General features: G+C 35.1%; 1 protein-coding gene across 1 annotated transcript; it reads right to left on the bottom strand.

The window, feature by feature from the left end:
• Positions 1–20,856: 20,856 nt before the first annotated feature.
• Positions 20,857–21,837, bottom strand: LOC137954927 (uncharacterized). Its single transcript, XM_068801816.1, has 2 exons — positions 21,598–21,837; positions 20,857–21,543 (listed from the first exon to the last, which is right to left on the bottom strand). The coding sequence occupies exons 1-2, from the start codon at positions 21,835–21,837 to the stop codon at positions 20,857–20,859; spliced, it is 927 nt and encodes a 308-aa protein (XP_068657917.1).
• Between the last annotated feature and the right edge of the window lie 2,489 nt (positions 21,838–24,326).

The following is a 24,326-nucleotide window of genomic DNA, read 5'->3' as shown; positions in this document are numbered from 1 at the left end:
TACGCAAGATTGACCGATAAATCACTTTACAATCATCTATAATTGTTAGGTCAGCTTTTTTTAAATGGGCTAAATAATGGCTTGTTTGACTCGGGTAAATACCCCATCGCACATTCATTTAAGAATTTAATGAGCATTTGTTATACTCTTTGAAAGGTTTGGATCCATAGGTCATTTGCATCTTTAAGAAGTCTCAAGCATTCATTTCCATTTTTAAAACATGTGTAGAAAGCTCTTTCTTATAAAATTCAAAGCTATTAGGGTTGAACTAGTGGAATTTCCCAAACTTGTATAACAAAACTTTTTTGTTCATTTGTGCTGTGTGAATTAATTTTTTTTACTTACATTTTTTTTTTCTTTTAAATTTTTTCCATACAAAAACTCTTATATTTTCATTTTGTTGTGATCTATTTTCCATCTTGTCAAAATTGTTTACGAGATGAAGGGAAACTGAAAAGTAAAGTTTAGATTTAAGAAAAAAACATACATCTAATTTGTGAAACAAACAAATGTAGAGAGAGATAATTCCATAAAGTCTCTGTAATTTTAAGGGATTGTAAAATTTTTTTAGTTTTATTATATATTAGGTTTTTCAATCGTCGGGAAAAGGGGGAGGCGGGGGATTTTTAACTGAGTGTTTACTCCTTATCCATAAGTCATTTCTTACAAAAATATAGCCCATTACGCATGATTAACGGATAAATCAATTTACAATCATCTATGATTGTTAGGTCAACTTTTTTTAAATGGGCAAAATAATGGCTTGTCTACCTCGGGCAAATATCCCATCGCAAGTTCACTTGAGAATTTAATGAGCATTTTTTATTCTCTTTAAACGGTTTGGATCAATAGGTCATTTGCATCTTTAACAAGTTTCAAGCATTCAAATCTATTTTTAAAACATGTGTAGAAATCTCTTTCTTATAAAATTCCAAACAATTAGGGTTGAACTAGTGGAATTTCCCAAACTTGGATAACAAGACTTTGTGTTCATTTGAGGTGTGTGAATAAATTTGTTATTCTTTTAAATTTTGTCCTTACATAAACTCTAAAATTTTCATTTTTTGTAATCTACTTTCCATCTTGACAAAGTTGTTTACGAGATGAAGGGAAAGTGAAAACTAAAGGTTTAATTTAATTAAAAAGCATACATCTAATTTGTGAAATGAACAAATGTAGATAGAAACAATTCCATAAAGTGTCTGTAATTTTAAGGGATAGCAAGCTCTTTTTAGTTTTTTATATATGAGGTTTTGCAATAATCAGGAAAAGGGGGAGGCGGAGGATTTTTAACTAAGTGTTGACTCCCAATCCATAAGTCATTTCTTACAAAAATATGGCCATTACGCATGATTGACCGATAAATCACTTTACAATCATCTATGATTGTTAGTTCAGTTTTTTATAAAAGGGCAAAATAATGGCTTGTTTGACTCAAGTAAATATCCCACCGCACGTTCGCTTGAAAATTTAATGTGAATTTTTTATTTTCTTTAAAATATTTGGATCCATAGGTCATTTGCATCTTTAACATGTTTTGAGCATGCATATCCATTTTTAAAACATGTGTAGAAATCTCTTTCTTATAAAATTCCAAGCTATTAGGGTTGAACTGGTGGAATTTCCAAAACTAGGATAACAAAACTTTTGTGTTCATTTGTGGTGCGTGAATAAATTTTCTTTACTTCAATTTGTTTTTGTTTTAAATTTTTTCCATACATAAACTCTAAAATTTTCATTTTGTTGTGATCTATTTGCCATCTTGTCAAAATTGTTTACGAGATGATGGGAAAGTTTAAAATAAAGTTTTGATTTAAGAAAAAAACATACATCTAATTAGTGAAATGAACAAATGTAGAGAGAGATAATTTTATGAAGTCTCCATAATTTGAAGGGACTGTAAACTCTTTTTAATTTTTTTATATATTAGGTTTTAAAATCTTCGGGAAAAGGGGGAGGCGGGGGATTTTTAACTGAGTGTGTACTCCCTATCCATAAGTCATTTCTTAAAGAAATATAGCCCGTTACGCTTGATTCACCGATAAATCACTTTACAATTATCTCAGATTATTAGGCCAACTTTTTTTAAATTGGAAAAATAATGGCTTTTTTTACTCGGGGTGAATATCCCACTGCATGTTCACTTGAGAATTTAATGACCATTTGTTATTTTATTTAAAAGGTTTGGATTCATAGGTCGTTTGCATCTTTAACATGTTTCAAGCATGTATATCCATTTTTAAAACATGTGTAAAAATCTCTTTCTTATAAAATTCCAAGCTATTAGGTTTGAACTTGTGGAAATTTCAAAACTTGGATAACAAAACTTTTCTGTTCATTAGTGTGTGTGAATAAATTTTCTTTACTTACATTTGTTATTCATTTAAATTTTTACTATACATAAACTCTAAAATTTTCATTTGTTGTGATTTATTTGCTAGCTTGTTAAAATTGTTTACGAGAAGAAGGAAAAGTGAAAACCCAAGTTTTGATTTAATAAAAAAGCATACATCTAAAATGGAAATGCACAAATGTAGAGAAAGATATTTCGAAAAAGTGTCTGAAATTTTTAGGGATTGTAAACTCTTTTTAGTTTTTATAAAATAGGTTTTGCAATCATCGGGAAAAGGGGGAGGTGGAGGATTTTTAACTGAGTGCTAACTCCCAATCCATAAGTCATTTCTTACAAAAATAGAGCCCATTACGCATGATTGACCGATAAATCACTTTACAATCATCTATGATTGTTAGGTAAGCTTTTTTTAAATGGGCAAAATAATGGCTTGTTTGACTCAGGTAAATATCCCATCGCACGATCACTTAAGAATTTAATGACCATTTGTTATTCTCTTTGAAAGGTTTTGGATCCATAGGTCATTTGCATCTTTAAGAAGTTTCAAGCATTCATTTCCATTTTTAAAACTTGTGTAGAAATCTCTTTCTTATAAAATTCCAAGCTATTAGGGATGAACTAGTGGAGTTTCCCAAACTTGGATAACAAAATTTTTTTGTTCATTTGTGGTGTGTGAATAATTTTTTTACTTACATTTGTTATTCTTTTAAATATTTTCCATACATAAACTCTAAATTTTTTTTTGTTGTGATCTATTTTCCTTCTTGTCAAAATTGTTTACGAGATGAAGGGAGAGGAAATCTAAAGTTTAGATTTAAGAAAAAAACATACATCTAATTTGTGAATGAACTAATGTAGAGAGAGACAATTCCATAAAGTCTCTGTAATTTTAAGGGATAGCAAACTCTTTTTAGTTTTTTATATATTAGGTTTTGCATTCGTCGGGAAAAGGGGGAGGGGGGGGGGGGGGGGGGGGGGGGGGGGGGGGGGATTTTTAACTGAGTGTTTACTCCCTATCCATATGTCATTTATTACAAATATTTAGCCCGTTACGCATGATTGACCGATAAATAAGTTTACAATTATCTATGATTGTTAGGCCAACTTTTTATAAACAGGCAAAATAAAGACTTTTTTTACTCGGGTGAATATCCCACTGTACGTTCACTTGAGAATTTAATGAGCATTTGTTGGTCTCTTTAAAAGGTTTGGATCCATAGGTCGTTTGCATCTTAAACATGTTTTAAGCATGCATATCCATATTTAAAACATGTGTAGAAATCTCTTTCTTATAAAATTCTAAGCTATTAGGGTTGAACTAGTTGAATTTTCCAAACTTGGATAACAAAATTTTGTGTTCATTTGTGGTGTGTGATAAATTTTCTTTACTTACATTTGTTATTGTTTTAAATTTTTTCCATACATAAACTCTAAAATTTTCATTTTGTTGTGATCTATTTGCCATCTTGTCAAAATTGTTTACAAGATGAAGGGAAAGTGAAAACTCAAGTTTTGATTTAAGAAAAAAGCATACATCTAAAAAGGAAATGCACAAATGTAGAGAGGGATAATTTCAAAAAGTGTCTGTAATTTTTTGGGATTGTAAATTCTTTTTAGTTTTTATATATTTGGTTTTGCAATCGTCAGGAACAGGGGGACCGCAAATCCATAAGTCATGTCTAACAAAAATATATTCGGTTTTTTATATATTTTTAACTTAGTGGTTACCCCAAATCCATAAGTAATTTCTAACAAAAATATAGCCCGTTATGCATGATTGACTGATAAATCACTTTACAATCATTTATGATTATTAGGTCAGCTTTTTGTAAATGGGCAAAACAATGGCTTGTTTGACACGGGTAAAAATCCCATTGCACGTCCATTGGAGAATTTAATGAGAATTTCTTATTCTCTATAAAAGGTTTGGATCCATATGTCATTTGAATCTTTAACATGTTTCAAGCATGCATATCCATATTTAAAACATGTCTAGAAATCTATTTCTTATAAAATCCCAAGCTATTAGGGTTGAACTAGTAGACTTTCACAAACTTGGATAACAAAACTTTTGTGTTCATTTGTGGTGTGTGAATAAATTTTCTTTAATAACATTTGTTATTTTTTTAAAAAAATTTCCATACATAAACTCTAAAATTTTCATTTTGTTGTGATCGATTTTCCATCTTGTCAAAATTGTTTACGAGATGAAGGGAAAGTGAAAACTCAAGTTTTGATTTAATAAAAAAGAATACATCTAAAATGGAAATGCACAAATGTAGAGAGAGATAATTCCAAAAATTGTCTGTAATTTTTAGGGATTGTAAACTCTTTTTAGTTTTTATATATAAGGTTTTGCAATCGTCGAGAAAAGGGGGAGGTAGAGGATTTTTAACTGAGTGTTGACTTCCAATCCATAAGTCATTTCTTACAAAAATATAGCCCATTACACATGAATGTCCGATAAATAACTTTACAATCATCTATGATTGTTAGGTCGGCTTTTTGTATTAATGGCTTGTTTAACTCGGGTATATATCCCATCGCACATTCATTTGAGAATTTAATGAGCATTTGTTATTATCTTTAAAATGTTTGGATCCATAGGTCATTTGAATCTTTAAAATGTTTCACGCATTCATATCCATTTTTAAAACATGTGTAGAAATCTCTTTCTTATAGAATTCCAAGCTATTAGGGTTGAACTGATACAAACCATTTCAATCTGTGACGAATCCCGATACCAAATCTTGCAATCATCCCCAAGACCTTTCAAGTTTGGGAGGAAACTGTGACCCGTTACTTAGCAAAGCAGGAACCTTGGTATAGTGAAGACACCACAAACGGGGATGGAAATTCGTTTGATAAGTCGAATGAACGCCACAGGAAAACCCTGATAAGTTCAAAAAGTTCCTTCAAGAACTCAAGAAGAATAACTCTCAATTATGAATAAAAGCAAAGGTTTTAAATCTGTGTACAAGTCCTCTATTTATAATGGAGGACGTGGTAACTTTCCCTAATTACATTCAATTAAAGAAAACTACTTACGGTAACTTGATGTAAATAGAATCCTAACACAATGCAAACAAGATCTTCCAAGATATGTTGCCAACTCGTGGATATCCTTGTGGATCCCACAAGATCTTCTAACCACCTGCCCTTCTAGGATAGATTTCCAACTCGTGGCTATCCTTGTCGGTCCCACGAAATCTCATGGTGGGTCCCACCAGCTTGTGCCTCCATGGTGGGTCCCACATGGTAGTAGAGTAAATCTTGCCCATGTCTTCATGGTGGGTCCCAAAATATAACGAAGTAAAACCAACCTATGTTGGTGGGTCCCACTAGCTCTTGACTCCATGGTGGGTCCCATAATTTAATAGCACAAAACCAACTTTTGTTCATAACAGAGTAAAACCAACCTATGTTTGTGGGTCCCACAATATAATAGCGTAAAACCAACCTTTGTTCGCATCATTCCCCCCATCTTGTGAAGGATTTGTCCTCAAATCCTCACCAAGGTCGACCTTACGCAATTGTTGCTGCCTCACTTCATCCTCGTATACTTGTTTTGGTGTCATCAGAACTAGAATAATTGTCCACTGATTGTGCGTGAATGAGTACATGTTGGTGAAGCTATCATGCTGCACACATTTGTCAAATTGCCAAGGTCTTCCTAAGAAGATATGTCCAACTTGCATTAGTACCACATCACACAATACCTCATCCTCATATTTATCAATTCGTAATGGTACAACAACCTGTGTCGTAACCCTTACTTCACCACTATCATTCAACCATTGCAGCATGTATGGACGAGGGTGCTTAAGAGTTGTGAACCCTAGCTTTTCAATCATGGAAGTACTAGCAACATTAGTGCAACTACCGCCATCGATAATAGTACTACATACCTCTTCTTTCATGTGGCAGTGAGTGTAAAAGATATTCTCCCATTGTACTTCTGCTTCCTCTTCTTTAGCTGGCAAGCATAAGGCACCTTGTACGACTAGTCCAAGCATCTCACAATTATTTTCTCCGAACTCCTGAACTCTGATGGGGGGCATCCTCCAATGGTGGCATGTCATATAGATCTGCTTCACCTTCATAACCAATTTCACCATTTTCCTGGATCATTATAACTTCCTGGTTTGGACATTGGCTAGCTATGTGTCCTCTCCCTTGACATCTGATACATTTAATCTCACTAGAATGAATCGAAAGAGGAACTGATTTACCTTGAGACGTCGTGGTAGCGGTGGTTGTTTTGGGTTCATGTTTGGCCTTGATGGTGGACGGATTTTCTTCTTTCTTTGGTAGTTTGATCTCCATAGAGTTGTACTTAAATTCTGTGGAGCTGGTTTTGGCCGTATACCACCGCTCTTGAGTTGCCTCTCAACTTTGATAGCCATATATACCAAATCTTCTAATCCCATATAATGGTGTATCTCAATTGCGTTAGCAATCTCTCGGTTTAAACCATTCAAAAATCTAACCATTGTCGCCTCCCGATCCCCCTCCACATTGGCTCTAATCATAACCATCTCCATCTCTTTATAATAATCATAAACGCTTTGGTTACCTTGATAGAGACCTTTATAATAATCCCAATAGTAATAACTTGGCACATATCGTCGTCTCATCATTTTCTTCATCTCATCCCCATTTTCAATAGGACGTTCTCCATTCCGCCTGCTATTGATGCACAACTGGTCCCACAACATAATAGCATAATCAGTGAATTCAATTGTAGCGAGTTGTACCTTCTTGAATTCGGAGTAGTCGTGAAAATCAAAAACCAACTCCATCTTCTTTTCGCACGCGAGGTATGCTTCAGGATCACTTCTTCCTTGAAACGTAGGAATTTTCATCTTGACACTTCCCAAGTTGTTATCTACCTGGTTCCTAGCTTCTCGATTCCGGTCATATCGTCTATGGCTGCCCAATGACATCCTCTCAGACTCATATAAATCATCAAATTCATCCATATCCTCAACTTCTCTTCAATGCAACTTGTTCCTCATTGGGTTGATCGGAACAAATGATGGTTGCACCCGTTGTGTTCCCTTTTCTGCCCTATCCAACCTCCCATGTATATCTTTGAACTCCTCCCTCATCATCCGTCTCATCTCCCCTACTAATGCTTGTATTTATAGATTTGGAACACCGGATGATGAAATCTCTTGATCATGCGGCATGATTGAAAATTTGCAAACAAAGTTAGAATAACATGCAAAAGAGAATGAGACAAGTACTCTTTTATTTTATTTTATTTTTATTTATTTATTTATTTTTTCTTTGACCCGACTTGACCCACTTAGTTGCCCTGGTCCGAGTTGGCCTTGGAGTACTCTTTCTTTTTTTTTTCTTTTTTTTGTTACCGAGTTGACCCGGTCCGAGTTGGTCTGGGTTGACTCAGTTCAGTCGCCTCGGTCTGCGTTGAAGAGGCGCTACCTGGCGCTGATTAAAATTTTCCTAACTTAGGAAAAAAATTTAATCAGGCAACAACGTCATCTTCAACTTTCCTCCTTCTGCCGAATCCCGAACAGTGCGGGTGTCGTAAGTTTGGAAACCTTGTCGACCGCTGATCCTTCCTTCGTGGCAACGAATAGATCGGGACTGCTGCCAATCGCGAACAATGCGGGCGACGGTAAGTTCCGGAAATCTGTCAATCCTTCCCTCACGACACCGAATTGAGGACGGTCTTCGTCTTCCTCACGGCACTGAAACCAGCGACGGCAATCCAGTGGTTCTCCGAGGATAAAGGAATGTCAAACTTGCTCGGAAGCTCAGTGGCAGTCATCTTCGTCGGTGCAAATTGTTTTTTTTTTTCTTCAGCTTCTTCGGCAACGGCTCCGAACAGAGCTTCTCCTTCTCCGGCGACGACGTCGAGAAGGCTTCTCCTTCTTCAGCAACGTACGAACAGAGAAACAAAACTCCTTCTCCTTCTTTTTCTTGAGACAGCAGCGTCGTCTCTTTTTTTTTTCTTCGGCAATGGAGCAAAACGACCTCCTTATTCAGTGACGGCACGAACAGAAGCAGCCGAACAAGAGCTTTTTTTTTCTCCTCCTTAACGACTAAAATAGTCGTTCTTTTTTTTTTTTTCGGATTTGTTTTTCTCCTTATCGGCAATGCCTAAATCAGACGTTCATCTCCTTTTTTTTGGATTTTGTTTATAAAAAAATAAAACAAAAAGGCTAGACAAAGCTGATAAACCAAAGCTTTGATACCAACTGATACGAGCCACATAACATGTGACGAAACCTGATACCAAATCTAGTAATCGTTTCCAAGTCCTTTCAAGTTTGGATGGAAACCACGACCCATTACTTAGAAAAGCAAGAACCTTGGTATAGTGAAGACACCACAAACGGGGATGAAAATCTGTTTGATAAGTCGAATGAACACCACAGGAAAACCCTGATAAGTTCAAAAAGTTCCTTCAAGAACTCAAGAAGAATAACTCTCAATTATGAATAAAATCAAAGGTTTTTAAATACTTGTACAAGTCCTCTATTTATAATGGAGGACGTGGAAACTTTCCCTAATTACATTCAATTAAAGAAAACCACTTACGGTAACTTGATGTAAATAGAATCCTAATATAATGCAAACGAGATCTTCCAAGATATGTTGCCAACTCGTGGATATCCTTGTGGATCCAACAAGATCTTCTAACCACCTGCCCTTCTAGGATAGATTGCCAACTCGTGGTTATCCTTGTGGGTCCCACGAAATCTCATGGTGGGTCCCACCAACTTGTGCCTCCATGGTCGGTCCCACATTGTGGTAGATTAAATCTTGCCCATGTCTTCATGGTGGGTCCCACTAGCTTGTGCCTCCATGGTGGGTCCCACAATATAACAAAGTAAAAACAACCTATGTTGGTGGGTCTCACTAGCTTGTGACTCCATGGTGAGTCCCACAATATAACAGCGTAAAACCAACCTTTGTTCATAACAGAGTAAAACCAACTTATGTTAGTGGGTCCCACTAGCTTGTGACTCCATGGTGGGTCCCACAATATTACAGAGTAAAACCAACCTTTGTTCGCATCATGAACTAGTGGAATTTCCCAAACTTGGATAACAAAAATTTTGTGTTCATTTGGTGTGCGTGAATAAATTTTCTTGACTTACATTAGTTATTCATTAAATTTTTTTCTACACATAAACTCAAAAAATTTCTATTGGTTGTGATCTATTTGCCATCTTGTCAAAATTTTTTACGAGATGAATGGAAAGAGAAAACTCAAATTTTGATTTAAGAAAAAAACATACATTTAAAATGGAAATGCACAAATATAGAGAGAGATAATTCTAAAAAGTGTCTATAATTTGAAGGGATTGTAAAAAAATTTTAGTTTTTATATATTAGGTTTTGCAATAGTTGGGAAAAGGGGAAGGCGGTGGATTTTTAACTTAGTGTTGACCCCCAATCCATAAGTCATTTCTAACAAAAATATAGCCCTTTACGCAAGATTGACCGATAAATCACTTTACAATCATCTATGATTGTTAGGTCAGCTTTTTCTAAATAGGAAAAATAATGGCTTGTTTTACTCGAGTAAATATCCCACCGTACGTGTTGTTCACTTTAAAAGGTTTGGATCCATAGGTCATTTGCATCTTTAACATGTTTCAAGCATGCATGTCCATATTTAAAACATGTGTAAAAATCTCTTTCTTGTAAAATTCCAATCTATTAGGGTTGAATTAGTGGAATTTCTCAAACTTGGATAACAAAACTTTTGTGTTCATTCGTGGTGTGTGAATAAATTTTCTTTACTAATATTTTTATTGTTTTAAATTTTTTCCATTCATAAAATCTAACATTTTCATTTTGTTTTGATCTATTTGCCATCTTGTCAAAATAGTTTACGAGATGAAGATAAAGTGAAAACTAAAGTTTTGATTTAGGAAAAAAACATACATAAAAAATGGAAATGCACAAATGTAGATTGACTTAATTCCAAAAAGTGTCTGTAATTATTAGGGATTGTAAACTCTTTTTATTTTTTATATATTTGGTTTTACAATCGTCAGGAAAAGGAGGAGGCGGGGGATTTTTAACTGAGTATGGACTCCCAATTCATATGTCATTTCTTTCAAAAGAATAGCCCGTTACGCATGATTGACTTATAAATCACTTTACAATCATCTATGATTGTTAGGTCAGCTTTTTTTGTAAATGGGTAAAATAATGGCTTGTTTGACTCGAGTAAATATCCAATCGCACGTTCACTTGATAATTTAATGAGAATTTGTTGTTCTCTATAAAAGTTTTGGATCCATAAGACATTTGCATCTTTAACATGTTTCAAGCATGCATATCCATATTTAAAACATGTGTAGAAATCTCTTTTTAATCAAATTCCAAGCTATTAGGGTTGAACTAGTGGAATCTCCCAAACTTGGATAACAAAACTTTTGTGCTCATTCGTGGTGTGTGAATAAATTTTCTATACTTACATTTGTTATTCTTTCAAATTTTTTCCATACATAAACTCTAAATTTTTTATTTTGTTGTGATCTATTTGCCATCTTGTCAAAAACTTTTATGAGGTAAAGGGAAAGTGAAAACTCAAGTTTTGGTTTAAGACAAAAGCATACATCCAAAATGGCAATGCACAAATGTAGAGAGAGATAATTCCAAAAGTGTCTGTAATTTTTAGGAATTGTAACCTCTTTTTTATTTTTATATATTAGGTTTTGCTATCCTCAAGAAAAGGGGGAGGCGGGGGATTTTTAACTGTGTGTTGATTCCCAATCCATAAGTCATTTCTTTCAAAAATATTTCCCGTTACACATAATTGACCGATAAATCACTTTACAATCATCTATGTTTGTTAGGTCAGCTTTTTGTAAATAGGCAAAATAATGGCTTGTTTGATTCGGGTAAATATCTCACCACACGTTCACTTGAGAATTTAATGAGCATTTGTTATTCTCTTTAAAAGGTTTGGATCCATAGGACATTTGCATCTTTAACATGTTTCAAGCATGCATATCCATTTTTAAAAAATGTGTACAAATCTCTTTCTTATAAAACTCCAAGCTATTTGGGTTGAATTTGTGGAATTTCCCAAACTTGGATAACAAAACTTTTGTGTTCATTCATGGTGTGTGAATAAAAATTCTTTACTTACATTTGTTATTGGTTTAAATTTTTTCCATATATAAACTCTATAATTTCATTTTGTTGTGTTCTATTTGCCATTTTGTCAAAATTGTTTACAAGATGAAGGGAAATTGAAAACTCAAGTTTTTATTTAAGAAAAAGCATAAATATAAAATGGAAATGCACTAATGTAGAGAGAGATAATTCAAAAAGGTGTCTGTAATTTTAAGGGATTATAAACTCTTTTTAGTTTATATATATTAGGTTTTTCAATCGTCGGGAAAAAGGGGGAGGCAAGGTATTTTTAACTGAGAGATGACTCCCAATCCATAATCATTTCCTAAAAAAATATACCCTGTTATGCATGATTGACCAATAAATCATTTTACATTCAGCTATGATTGTTAGGTCTGCTTTTCAAAGATGGGCAAAATAATAGCAGGTTTGACTCGGGTAAATATCCTACCAAACGTTCACTTGAGAATTTAATGAGCATTTGTTGTTCTATTTAAAAGGTTTGAATCTATAGGTCATCTACATCTTTAACATGTTTCAAGCATGCATATCCATATATAAAACATGTGTAGAAATCTTTTTCTTATAAAATTCCAAGCTACTAGGGTTGAACTAGTGGAATTTCCCAAACTTGGATAACAAAACTTTTGTCTTCCTTTGTGGTGTGTGAATAAATTTTATTTACTTACATTTGTTATTGTTTTAAATTTTTTCCATACATAAACTCTAAAATTTTCATTTTGTTGTGATCTATTTGCCATCTTGTCAAAATTGTTTACGAGATGAAGGGAAAGTGAAAACTCAAGTTTTGATTGAAGAAAAAAGTCAACATCTAAAATGGAAATGCATAAATGTAGATAGACATAATTCCAAAAAGTATCTGTAATTTTTAGGGTTTGTCAACTCTTTTTATTTTTCATATGTTTGGTTATGCAATCATCAAGAAAAGGGGGAGGCAGGGGATTTTTAACTAAGTATTGACTCACAAATCATAAGTCATTTCTTTCTAAAATATAGCCCGTTACGCATGGTTGACCGATAAATCACTTTACAATCATATATGATTGTTATGTCAGATTTTTGTAAATGGAAAAAATAATGGTTTGTTTGACTCGGGTAAATATCCCACCGTACATTCACTTGAGAATTTAATGAGCATTTGTTATTTTCTTTAAAAGGTTTGGATCCATAGGTCATTTGCATGTTTTAACATGTTTTAACTGAGCAAATATCCCATTACACGTTCACTTAATAATTTAATGAGCATATGTTGTTCTCTATAAAAGTTTTGGACCCATAGGTCATTTGCATCTTTAACATGTTTCAAGCATGCAAATCCATATTTAAAAAGTGTGTAGAAATCTCTTTTTTTATAAAATTTCAAGCTAGAACAAGCGGAATTTTCCAAACTTGGATAACAAAAGTTTTGTGTTCATTGGTGGTGTGTGAATAAATTTTCTTTACATACATAAACTCTAATATTTTTATTTTTTTGTGATCCATCTTGTCAAAATTGTTTACGAGATGAAGGGAAAGTGAAAACTCAAGTTTTTGTTTAAGAAAAAAGCATACATCTGATATTTAAATGTACAAATGTAGAGAGAGATAATTCCAATTTTTTTTTTTATGTTATTTTTAGGGATTGTAAACTCTTTTAAATTTTTATATATTTGGTTTTGCAATCGTCGAGAAAAAGGGGAGGCGGTGGATTTTTAACTGAGTGTTGACTCCCAATCCATAAGTCATTTTTTTCAAAAATATTTCTCGTTATGCCTAATTGAAGGATAAATCATTTACCATCATCTATGTTTGTTAGGCCAGCTTTTTAAAAATAGGCAAAATAATGGCTTGTTTGACTCGGGTAAATATCCCACCGCACGTTCACTTTAAAATTTAATGAGTATTTGTTATTCTCTTTAAAAGGTTTGGGTCCATAGATCATTTGCATCTTTAACATGTTTCAAGCATGCATATCCATTTTTAAAACATGTGTACAAATCTCTTTCTTATAAAATTCCAAGCTATTTGGGTTGAACTAGTGGAATTTCCCAAACTTGGATAACAAAACTCTTGTGTTCATTCGTGGTGTGTGAATAAATTTTCTTTACTTACATTTGGTATTGTTTTAAATTTTGTCCATACACAAACTCTAAAATTTTCATTTTGTTGTGATCTAATTGTTTACGAGATGAAGGGAAATTGAAAATTCAAGTTTTGATTTAAGAAAAAAGCATAAATCTAAAATGGAAATGCACTAATGAAGAGAGAGATAATTAAAAAAGGTGTCTGTAATTTTAAGGGATTTTAAACTCTTTTTTGTTTATATATATTAGGTTTTGCAATCGTCGGGAAAAGGGGGAGGCATGGGATTTTTAACAAAGAGTTGACTCCCAATCCATAACTCACTTCCTACAAAAAATACCCCGTTATACATGATTGACCGATAAATCACTTTACACACATCTATGATTGTTAGGTCTGCCTTTTAAAGATGGGCAAAATAATGGCATGTTTGACTCGGGTAAATATCCTACCGAACGTTCACTTGAGAATTTAATGAGCATTTGTTGTTGTCTTTAAAAGGTTTGAATCCATAGGTCATTTGCATCTTTAACATGTTTCAAGCATGCATATCCATATGTAAAACATGTGTAGAAATTTTTTTCTTATAAAATTCCAAGCTATTAGGGTTGAACTAGTGGACTTTCCCAAACTTGGATAACAAAAATTTTGTCTTCATTTGTGGTGTGTGAATATATTTTATTTACTTATATTTGTTTTTGTTTTAAATTTCTTCCATACATAAACTCTAAAATTTTCATTTTGTTGCGATCTATTTGCCATCTTGTCAAAATTGTTGACGAGATGAAGGGAAAGTGAAAACTCAAGTTTTGATTGAAGAAAAAAGCCAACATCTAAAATGGAAATGCACAAATATAGATAGACATAATTCCAAAAAGTTTCTGTAATTTTTAGGGTTTGTAAACTCTTTTTTATTTTTTATATGTTTGGTTTTGCAATCGTTAGGAAAAGGGGAGGCAGGGGATTTTTAACTAACTATTGACTCGCAAATCATAAGTCATTTCTTTCCAAAATATAGCCCGTTATGCATGGTTGACCGATAAATCACTTTACAATCATCTATGATTGTTAGGTCAGCTTTTTGTAAATGGGCAAAATATTGGCATGTTTGACTCGAGTAAATATCTCATCGCACGTTCACTTAATAATTTAATAAGCATTTGTTGTTCTCTATAAAAGTTTTGGATCCATAGGTCATTTGCATCTTTAACATGTTCCAAGCATGCATATCCATATTTAAAACGTGTGTAGAAATCTCTTTTTTATAAAATTCCAAGCTAGAATAAGCGAAATTTCCCAAACTTGGATAACAAAAGTTTTGTGTTCATTGGTGGTGTGTGAATAAATTTTCTTTACTTACATTTGTTATTCTTTTAAACTTTTTCCATATATAAACTCTAAAATTGTTTACGAGATGAAGGGAAAGTAAAAACTCAAGTTTTGGTTTTAGGAAAAAGCATACATCTAAAATGGAGATGCCCAAATGTAGAAAGAGATAATTCCAAAAAGTGTCTATTATTTTTAGGGAATGTAAATTATTTTTAATTTTTATATATTAGGTTTTGCAATCATTGAGAAAAGGGGGAGGTGGTGGATTTTTAACTGAGTGTTGACTCCCAATCCATAAGTCATTTCTTTCAAAAATATTTCCCATTACGTATAATTTAAGGATAAATCACTTTACCATCATCTATGTTTATTAGGTCATCTTTTTTTAAATAGGAAAAATAATGGCTTGTTTGACTCGGGTAAATATCCCAGCGCACGTTCACTTTAGAATTTAATGAGCATTGGTTATTCTCTTTAAAAGGTTTGGATGCAAAGATCATTTGCATCTTTAACATGTTTCAATCATGCATATCCACTTTTAAAACCTGTGTACAAATCTCTTTCTTATAAAATTCCAAGATATGTGGGTTGAACTAATGGAATTTCCAAAACTTAGATAACAAAACTTTTGTGGTCATTCGTGGTGTATGAATAATTTGTTTTTACTTACATTTGTTATTGTTTTAAATTGTTTCTTTACATAAACTCTAAAATTTTCATTTTCTTGTGAACTATTTGCCATCTTGTCAAAATTGTTTATGAGATGAAGGGAAAGTGAAAACTCAAATTTTGATTTAAGAAAAAAACATACATCTAAAAGGGATATGCACTAATGTAGAGAGAGATAATTCCCAAAAATGTCTGTAATTTTAAGGGATTGTAAACTCTTTTTAGTTTTTATATATTAGGATTTGCAATCGTTGGGAAAAGGGGGATGGATGGGATTTTTAACTGAGTGTTGACTCCCAATCCATAAGTCATTTCTTACAAAAATATAACCTGTTATGCATGATTGACAAATAAATTACTTTACAATCATCTATGATTGTTAGGTCTGCTTTTTATAAATATGAAAAATAATGGCATGTTTGACTCGGGTAAATATCCTACCGCACGTTCACTAGAGAATTTAATGAGCATTTGTTGTTCTCTTCAAAAGGTTTGGATCCATAGGTGATTTGCATCTTTAACACGTTTCAAGCATGCATATCCATATGTAAAACATGTGAAGAAATCGTTTTCTTATAAAATTCCAAACTATTAGGGTTGAACTAGTAGAATTTTCCAAACTTGGATATCAAACCTTTTGTCTTCATTTGTGGTGTGTGAATAAATTTTCTTTACTTAAATTTGTTACTATTTTAAAATTTTTCCATACATAAACTCTAAAATTTTCATTTTGTTGTGATCTATTTGCCATCTTGTCAAAATTGTTTACGAGATGAAGGGAAAGTGAAAACTCAAGTTTTGATTTCAGAAAAAAGCATACATCTAAAATGGAAATGTACAAACCTAGAGAGAGATAATTCCAAATAGTGTCTGTAATTTTTAGGGATTGTAAACTCTTTTTAGTTTTTATATATTAGGTTTTGCAATCGTCGGGCAAAGGGGGAGGCGGAGGATTTTTAATTGAGCGATGACTCCCAATCCATAAGTCATTTCTAACAAAAAAAATAGCCCGTTACGCGTGAATGACCGATAAATCACTTTACAATCATCTATGATTGTTAGCTCAGCTTTTTATAAATTGGCGAAATAATGGCTTGTTACACTCAGGTAAATATCCCATCGCACGTTCACTTGAAAATTTAATGAGCATTTTTTATTCTCTTTTAAAGGTTTGGATGCATAGGTCATTTGCATCTTTCACATGTTTCAAGCATTCATATCCATTTTTAAAACATTTGTAGAAATCTCTTTCTTTTAAAATTCCAAGCTATTAGGGTTGAACAAGTGGAATTTCCCAAAATTGGATAATAAAACTTTTGTGCTCATTTATGGTGTGTGAATAAGTTTTCTCTACTTACATTTGTTTTTATTAAAAAAATTTCCATTCATAAACTATAAAATTTTCTTTTTGTTTTTATTTATTTGCCATCTATTCAAAATTGTTTACGGGGTGAAGGGGAAGTGAAAAACTCAAGTTTTGATTAAACAAAAAAGCAGACATCTAAAATGGAAATCCAAAAATGTAGAGAGAGATAATTGCAAAAAGTGTCTGTAATTTTCAAGGATTATAAACTCTTTTTATTTTTTATATATTAGGTTTTGCAATTTTCGGGAAAAGGTAGAGTCGAGGGATTTTTAACTGTGTGTTGACTCCCAATCCATGAGTCGTTTCTTACAAAAATATAGCCCGTTACGCATGATTGACCTATAAATCACATTACAATCATCTATGATTGTTAGGTCAGCTTTTTGTAAATGGGCAAAATAATGGCTTGTTTGACTCGGGCAAATATCCCACCGCATGTTCACTTGAGAATTTAATAAGCGTTTGTTATTCTCTTTAAAAGGTTTGGATCCATAGGTCATTTGCATCTTTAAGATGTTTCAATCATGCATATCCATTTTTAAAACATGTGTAGAAATCTCATTCTTTTAAAATTCCTAGCTATTAGGGTTGAACTAGTGGTATTTCCCAAACTTGGATAACAAAACTTTTGTGTTCACTTGTGGTGTGTGAATAAAAGTTTTTTACTTACATTTGTTATTGATTTAAATTTTTTCCATTCATAAACTCTAAAATTTTCATTTCGTTGTGATCTATTTGTTATCTTTTCAAAATTGTTTACGTCATGAAGGGAAAGGGAAAACTCAAGTTTTGATTTAAGAAAAAAACATACATCTAAAATGGAAATGCATAAATATAGAGAGAGATAATTCCAAAAAGTGACTGTAATTTTTAGGGATTGTAAACTCTTTTTAGTTTTTATATATTACGTTTTGTAGTCGTTGGGAAAAGGGGATGCGGGCAATTTGTAACTGAGTGTTGACTCCTAATCCATAAGTCATTTCTAACAAAAATAAAGCCCGTTACGCTTGATTGACCGATAACTCACTTTACAATCATCTATAATTATTTGGTCAGCGTTTTGTAAATGGCCAAAATAATGGCTTGATTGACTTGAGTCAATATCAAACCGCACGTTCACTTGAGAATTTAATGAGCATTTGTTGTTGTCTTAAAAAGGTTGGATCCATAGGTCATTTGCATCTTTAACATTTTTCAAACATGCATATCCATATTTAAAACATGTGTAGAAATCTCTTTTTTATAAAATTCCAAGCTACAAGGGTTGAATTAGTGGAATTTCCCAAACTTGGATAACAAAACTTTTGTGCTCATTCGTGGTTGTGAATAAATTTTCTTTATATACATTTTTTATTGTTTTAAATTTTTTCCATACATAAACTCTAAAATTTTAATTTTGTTGTGATCTATTTTCCATCTTGTCAAAAATTTTTACGAGATAAAGGGAAAGTGAAAACTCAAGTTTTGATTTATGAAAAAAACATACATCTAAAATGGAAATGCACTAATGTAGAGAGACATAATTTCAAAAAGTGTTTGAAATTTTTAGGGATTGTAAACTCTTTTTTGTTTTTATATCTTAGATTTTTCAATCGTCGGGAAAAGGGGGTGGTGGGGGATTTTTAACTGAGTGTTGAAACCCAATCTGTAAATCATTTCTTTCAAAAATATCACCGTTATGCATTATTGACTGATAAATCACTTTACAATCATCTATGATTTTTAGTTCAACTTTTTGTAAATGGGAAAAATAATGGCTTGTTTGACTCGAGCAAATATCCCACCACACGTTCACTTGAGAATTTAAGGAGCAATTTTTGTTCTCTTTAAAAGGTTTGGATACATAGGTCATTTGCATCTTTAACATGTTTCACGGATGCATATCCATATTTAAATGTGTGTAAAAACCTCTTTCTTATAAAATTCCAAGCTATTAGGGTTGAACTAGTGGAATTTCCCAAACTTGGATAACAAAACTTTTGTGTTCATTCGTGGTGTGTGAATAAATTTTTTTTACTTACATTTGTTATTGTTTCAATTTTTTTCCATACATAAACTCTAAAATTTTCATTTTGTTGTGATCTATTTGCCATCATGTCAAAATTTTTTACGAGATGAAGGGAAAGTGAAAACTCAAGTTTTGTTTTAATAAAAAAGCATACATTTAAAATGGAAATGCACAAATGTAGAGAGAGATAATTCCAAAAAGTGCCTTGAATTTTTAGGGATTGTAAACTTTTTTTAGTTTTTATATATTAAGTTTTACAATCATCGAGAAAAGGGGGAGGCATGGGATTTTTAACTGAGTGTTGACTCTCAATCCATAAATCACTTTACAATCATCTATGATTGTTAGGTCAGTGTTTTGTAAATCGGCAAAATAATGGCTTGTTTGACTCGGGTAAATATCCCACCGCACGTTCACTTGAGAATTTAATGAGCATTTGTTATTCTCTTTAAAAATTTTGGATCCATAGGTCATTTGCCTCTTTAACATGTTTCAAGCATGCACATCCATTTTTAAAACAAGTGTAGAAATCTCTTTCTTATAAAATTCCAAGCTATTCGGGTTGAACTAGTGGAATTTCCCAAACTTGTATAAAAAAACTTTTGTGTTCATTCGTGATGTGTGAATAAATTTTGTTTACTTACATTGGTTATTGTTTTAAATTTTTTCCATACATAAACTCTAAAATTTTCATTTTGTTGTAATCTATTTGCCATCTTGTCAAAATTGTTTACAAGATGAAGGGAAAGTGAAAACTCAAGTTTTGATTTAAGAAATAAGCATACATCTAAAATGGAAATGCACAAATGTAGGAAGAGATAATTCCAAAAAGTCTTTGTAATTTTTAGGGATTGTAAATGATACGAACCACGTCAACCCATGACGAAACCTGATACCAAATCTGGTAATCGTCCCCAAGACCTTTCAAGTTTGGATTGAAACTGTGACCCGTTGCTAAGAAAAGCAAGAACCTTGGTATGGTGAAGACGCCACAAACGAGGATGGACAATCCGTTTGATAAGTCGTTTTGAAAGCCATAGGAAAAACCCTGATAAGTTCAAAAAGTTTCTTCAAGAACTCAAGAAGAATAATCTCTCAATATCAATACTGATCAAAAGTCCTCTAATCCGTGTACAAGTCCTCTATTTATAATGGAGGATGTGGTAGAATCTAGGAAGAATAAATCACTTTACCTAATTACATTCAATTAAAGTAAAAAACTTAAGGTAACTTGACGTAAATAGAATCCTAATATAATGCAACGTGATCTTTTAGGATAAGTTGCCAACTCGTGGATATCCTTGTGGATCCCATGAGATATTCTAACTTCCTGCTCTTCTAGGATAGATTGCCAACTCGTGGCTAACCTTGTGGGTCCCACAAAATCTCATGGTGGGTCCCACCAACTTGTGCCTACATGGTTGGTCCCACATTGTAGTAGAGTAAATCTAGCCCACATCCTCATGGTGGGTCCCACTAGCTTGTGCCTCCATGGTGGGTCCCACAATATAACAGAGTAAAACCAACCTTTGTTCGCATCATTCCCCCCCTCTTGAGAAGGATTTGTCCTCAAATCCTCACCAGGGTCGACTTTACTCAATTGTTGCAACCTCTCTTGATCCTCTTATACTTGTTTTGGTGGCATCGGAACTAGAGAGATCGTTCGCTGATTGGGCACGAATGAGTACACGTTGGTGAAGCCGTCATGTTGCACACGTCTGTCAAATTTCCACGGTCTTCCTAAGAGGAGATGTTCTGCTTGCATGGGTACCTCATCGTACAATACCTCCTATTCATATTTTCCAATTCGAAACGGTATCACAACCTTGTCTTTCATGTGGCAGTGAGTGTGAAAGATATTCTCCCGCTATACTTCTGCTTCCTCTTCTTTAGCTGGCAAGCTTAAGGCACGTCGTGCGACTAGTTCAAGCATCTTAACATTATATGCTCCGAACTCCTCAACTCTGATGGGGGCATGTAATCTAGATCAGCTTCGTCTTCAAAAAAAATTTCACCATTTTCCTGGATCATTATAACTTGCTGGTTTGGACATTGGCTAGCTATGTGTTCTCTCCCCTGACATTTGAAACAATTAATCTCACTAGAATGATTTGAAATAGGGGCTGATTTACCTTGAAAATCCATGGTAGTGGTGACTGTTTTGGGTTCGAGTTTGGCCTTGATGGTGGACGGATTTTCTTCTTTCAATGGGTAGTTTGACCTCCAAGGGGCAGCACTCGAATTCTCGGGTCTTGGCTGTGTACCACCCCCCTTGAGTTGCCTCTCAACTTTGATTGCCATATGCACCAAATCCTCAAAATCCACATAACGGTGTATCTCGATTGTGTTAGCAATCTCTTGGTTTAAACAATTAAAAAATCTAGCCATTGTCACGTCTCGATCCTCCTTCACATTGGCTCTAATTATAGCCATCCCCATCTCTTTATAATAATCATTAACGCTTCGGTTACCTTGATAGAGACCTTGCAGCTTGAGGTATAGATCCCCATAGTAATGACTTGGCACATATCGTCGTCTCATCACTTTCTTCATCTCATCCAAATTTTCAATAGGACAGTCTCCATTCCGCCTCCTGTTGATGCACAACTAGTCCCACCACACAATAGCTTAATCAGTAAATTCAATTGTAGCAAGTTTTACCTTCTTGAATTTGCAGTAGTCGTGACAATCGAAAACCAACTCCATCTTCTTTTCCCACTCGAGGTACGCTTCAGGATCACTTCTTCCCTGAAACGTAGGAATTTTTATCTTGATACTTCCCAAGTTGTTATCTACACGGTTCCTAGCTTCTCGATTCCGATCATATCTCCTATGGCTGGCGATTGACATCCAATCATACTCCTTGAAATCGTCAAATTCACCCATATCCTCAACTTCCATTTGGTACAACTAGTTCCTCCTTTGGATATTCGGAACCAATGATGGTTGCACCCGTTGTGCTCCATTTTCTGCCCTATCCAACCTCCCATGTATATCTTTTAACTCCTCCCTCATCATTCATCTCATCTCCCCCATTAGTGCTTGCATTTGCAGATTCGGAACACCTGATGATGGAATCTCTTGATCTTGCCACATGATTAAAAATTTGAAAACAAGGTTAGGATAATATGCAAAAGAGAATGGGTCAAGTACTCTTTTTTTTTACCCGGGTTGACTCACTGAGTTGACCCGGTCCGAGTTGACCTAGGAATACTCTTTTTGTTTTTTACCCAAGTCGGCCTGGTCCAGCGCAAGCCTTAGCTCACTGAGTTGAAGAGGCATGACCCGGTGTTGATTAAAATTTTCCTAACTTATGAAAAAATTTAATCAGCAACCTTCTTCTTCCTTCTGCCGATCCAAACAGTGCAGGTGTATGTAAGCTCGGAAACCTTGTCGATAGCTGATCCTTGCTTCAAGGCTCTAAATAGGATGACCGACGGTCGTTTTGTTTTCCCTCACGGCACCGAACAGAGCGGTCTTCCTCTTCCTCACACCACTGATAAGGTCTTCGTCTTCCTCACGCATCGAGACCAAAGATAAAGGAACTATCAGAATAGCTCGGAAGAACCAACCGAAAGGTTAGTGATAATCTGGCGGCTCAGTGGACGTCATCTTCGTCGGCGCAAAATTTTTTTTCCTCAGTTTCTTTGGCAACGGCCCCGAACAGAACTTCTCCTTATCCGGCGATGGCGCAGAGCTTCTATCCTCCTTCTTCGGCGTCAAGAATGTTAGGGAAAAACATACGATGACAACAAGACAAGTAACAACGACACAATATTTTATGTGGTTCGGCAAATTGCCTATTTCCATGGGAGCTGCAGAGAATTTCATTTCAAATCAATTGAGGATCACAATACAATAAGGAGGCTTATCTGTTATAGCAGCAACATCATCCCACTATCTCTCACAGTAATGACACTGTCTCTCACATCAACAACTCCCTGCTGCCTCTACCAGTAGCACCTGGAACAGCTCCCTGTTGTCTCTACCAACAGCACCTGGAACGGCTCGCTACTGTCTCTACCAGTAGCACCAGGAACGGATCCCTGCTGTCTCTAAAAGCAACACCTGGAACGGTTCCCTATTGTCTCTACCAGCAGCATCTGAAATGGCTTCCTTCTATCTCCACCAAAAACATCTGGAACGGCTCCCTGTTGTCTCTACCAGCAGCATCTGGAACGGCTCCCTGCCATCTCTACCAGAACCACCTAGAATGGCTCCCTACTGTCTCTACTAGCAGCATCTGGAACGGCTCCCTGCTGTCTTTACCAACAACATCTAGAACGGCTCCCTGCTGTCTCTACCAGCAACATCTGGAATGGCTCCCTGCTGTCTCTAATAGCAGCACATGGAACAGCTCCATGCTACCTCTGCCAGTAGCCCCAAGAAAGCCTCCCTACTGCCTCTACCAGCAGCCCCTTGAAAGCGTCCTTGCTGCCTCTACCAGCAGCAGCCTCCTGGAAAACCTCCTTTCTACCTCTACCAGCAGCCTCCTGGAAAGGCTCCTTGCTGTCTCTAACAACTTTCTCTCATAGCAAGGCCAGCAGCGCACAACGACACTATTTAGCATCAGCGTCGCTCCTCGAGCCCTCTTTCCGGCAATGGTGAGCCTCCACGGCTCTGTCTCTTCTGGCAACGGCATCGGCGTCCCTCTATTATGGAAAAAATTAGAGTCCCATAGACTCTGTCTTCTAGCATTGGCGATGCACTCCTGGGCTGCTCCCTGCAGCGTTAGTGTTGATGCTCTCTCTTTGGCGTCGACTGGAGAGTCCCTTCTCTACTGCGTTGACCTGAGAGACGCTGCAGAGATCCTTCTCTATAGCATCTTTGTTTCTTTTCAATAGCACGCAACTAGTCTCTCTCTTCCGCAGCTCCCACTGACATTGATCCTGTTCTTCCAGCACCCGTGAGTCCCAGTGAGACCGAAGCTCACTGCTTCGTCTTCCTGGCAAGACCGAAGCTCACTGCTTTGTCATCCTGCCGAGACCGAAGCTCGTTCCCTCTTCTTCTTCCTGGCGCACACACAGGCACTGATACAAAATCATGAGAGAGTTCTGAGAAAACTTCTCTGCTCAGGCAATGGCGTCGCTCCTCACGACGGTGAGAAACCTCCTCTCTTCTGGCACCTACGACACTCATCCCGAGCTAGACCCTAACCTGCTCTGTTTCGACAGCTGCGCCCAGCGACAGTGCTCACGGCGCCGAGACCCAAGCGTCCCTCTGTTTCTCTCCCGGCGCCAAGAGTCCCAAGCTTACCTCTGATTTTCTCCCAGCACCGAGATGTCTCCAAGAAGCTTGTCTGTTTCTCTTTTGCTGCAGTCTCTAGAAGTCCCGATGGAGCCCTATTTTTTGCAGTGTCGATCAGTTCGGAAAAGATAAATATCAACATA

Source organism: Aristolochia californica, unplaced genomic scaffold (assembly GCF_029961685.1).
Source record: "Aristolochia californica isolate CCGP_79_NKW_82.1479 unplaced genomic scaffold, dmAriCali1.0.hap1 SCAF_2, whole genome shotgun sequence".
Classification (NCBI taxonomy): Eukaryota; Viridiplantae; Streptophyta; class Magnoliopsida; order Piperales; family Aristolochiaceae; genus Aristolochia; species Aristolochia californica.
Note: the sequence above shows the minus strand (reverse complement) of the source record. Positions and strands in the feature narration are given on the sequence as shown.

Bases quoted from the DNA above. Each gene is read 5' to 3' on its own strand.
- LOC137954927 (XM_068801816.1), bottom strand. From the start codon at position 21,837: ATGGAAGTTGAGGATATGGGTGAATTTGACGATTTCAAGGAGTATGAT. The intron at 21,544-21,597 runs GTAAAACTTGCT...TGGTGGGACTAG, and splicing joins ACTACTGCAAATTCAAGAAG to TTGTGCATCAACAGGAGGCG.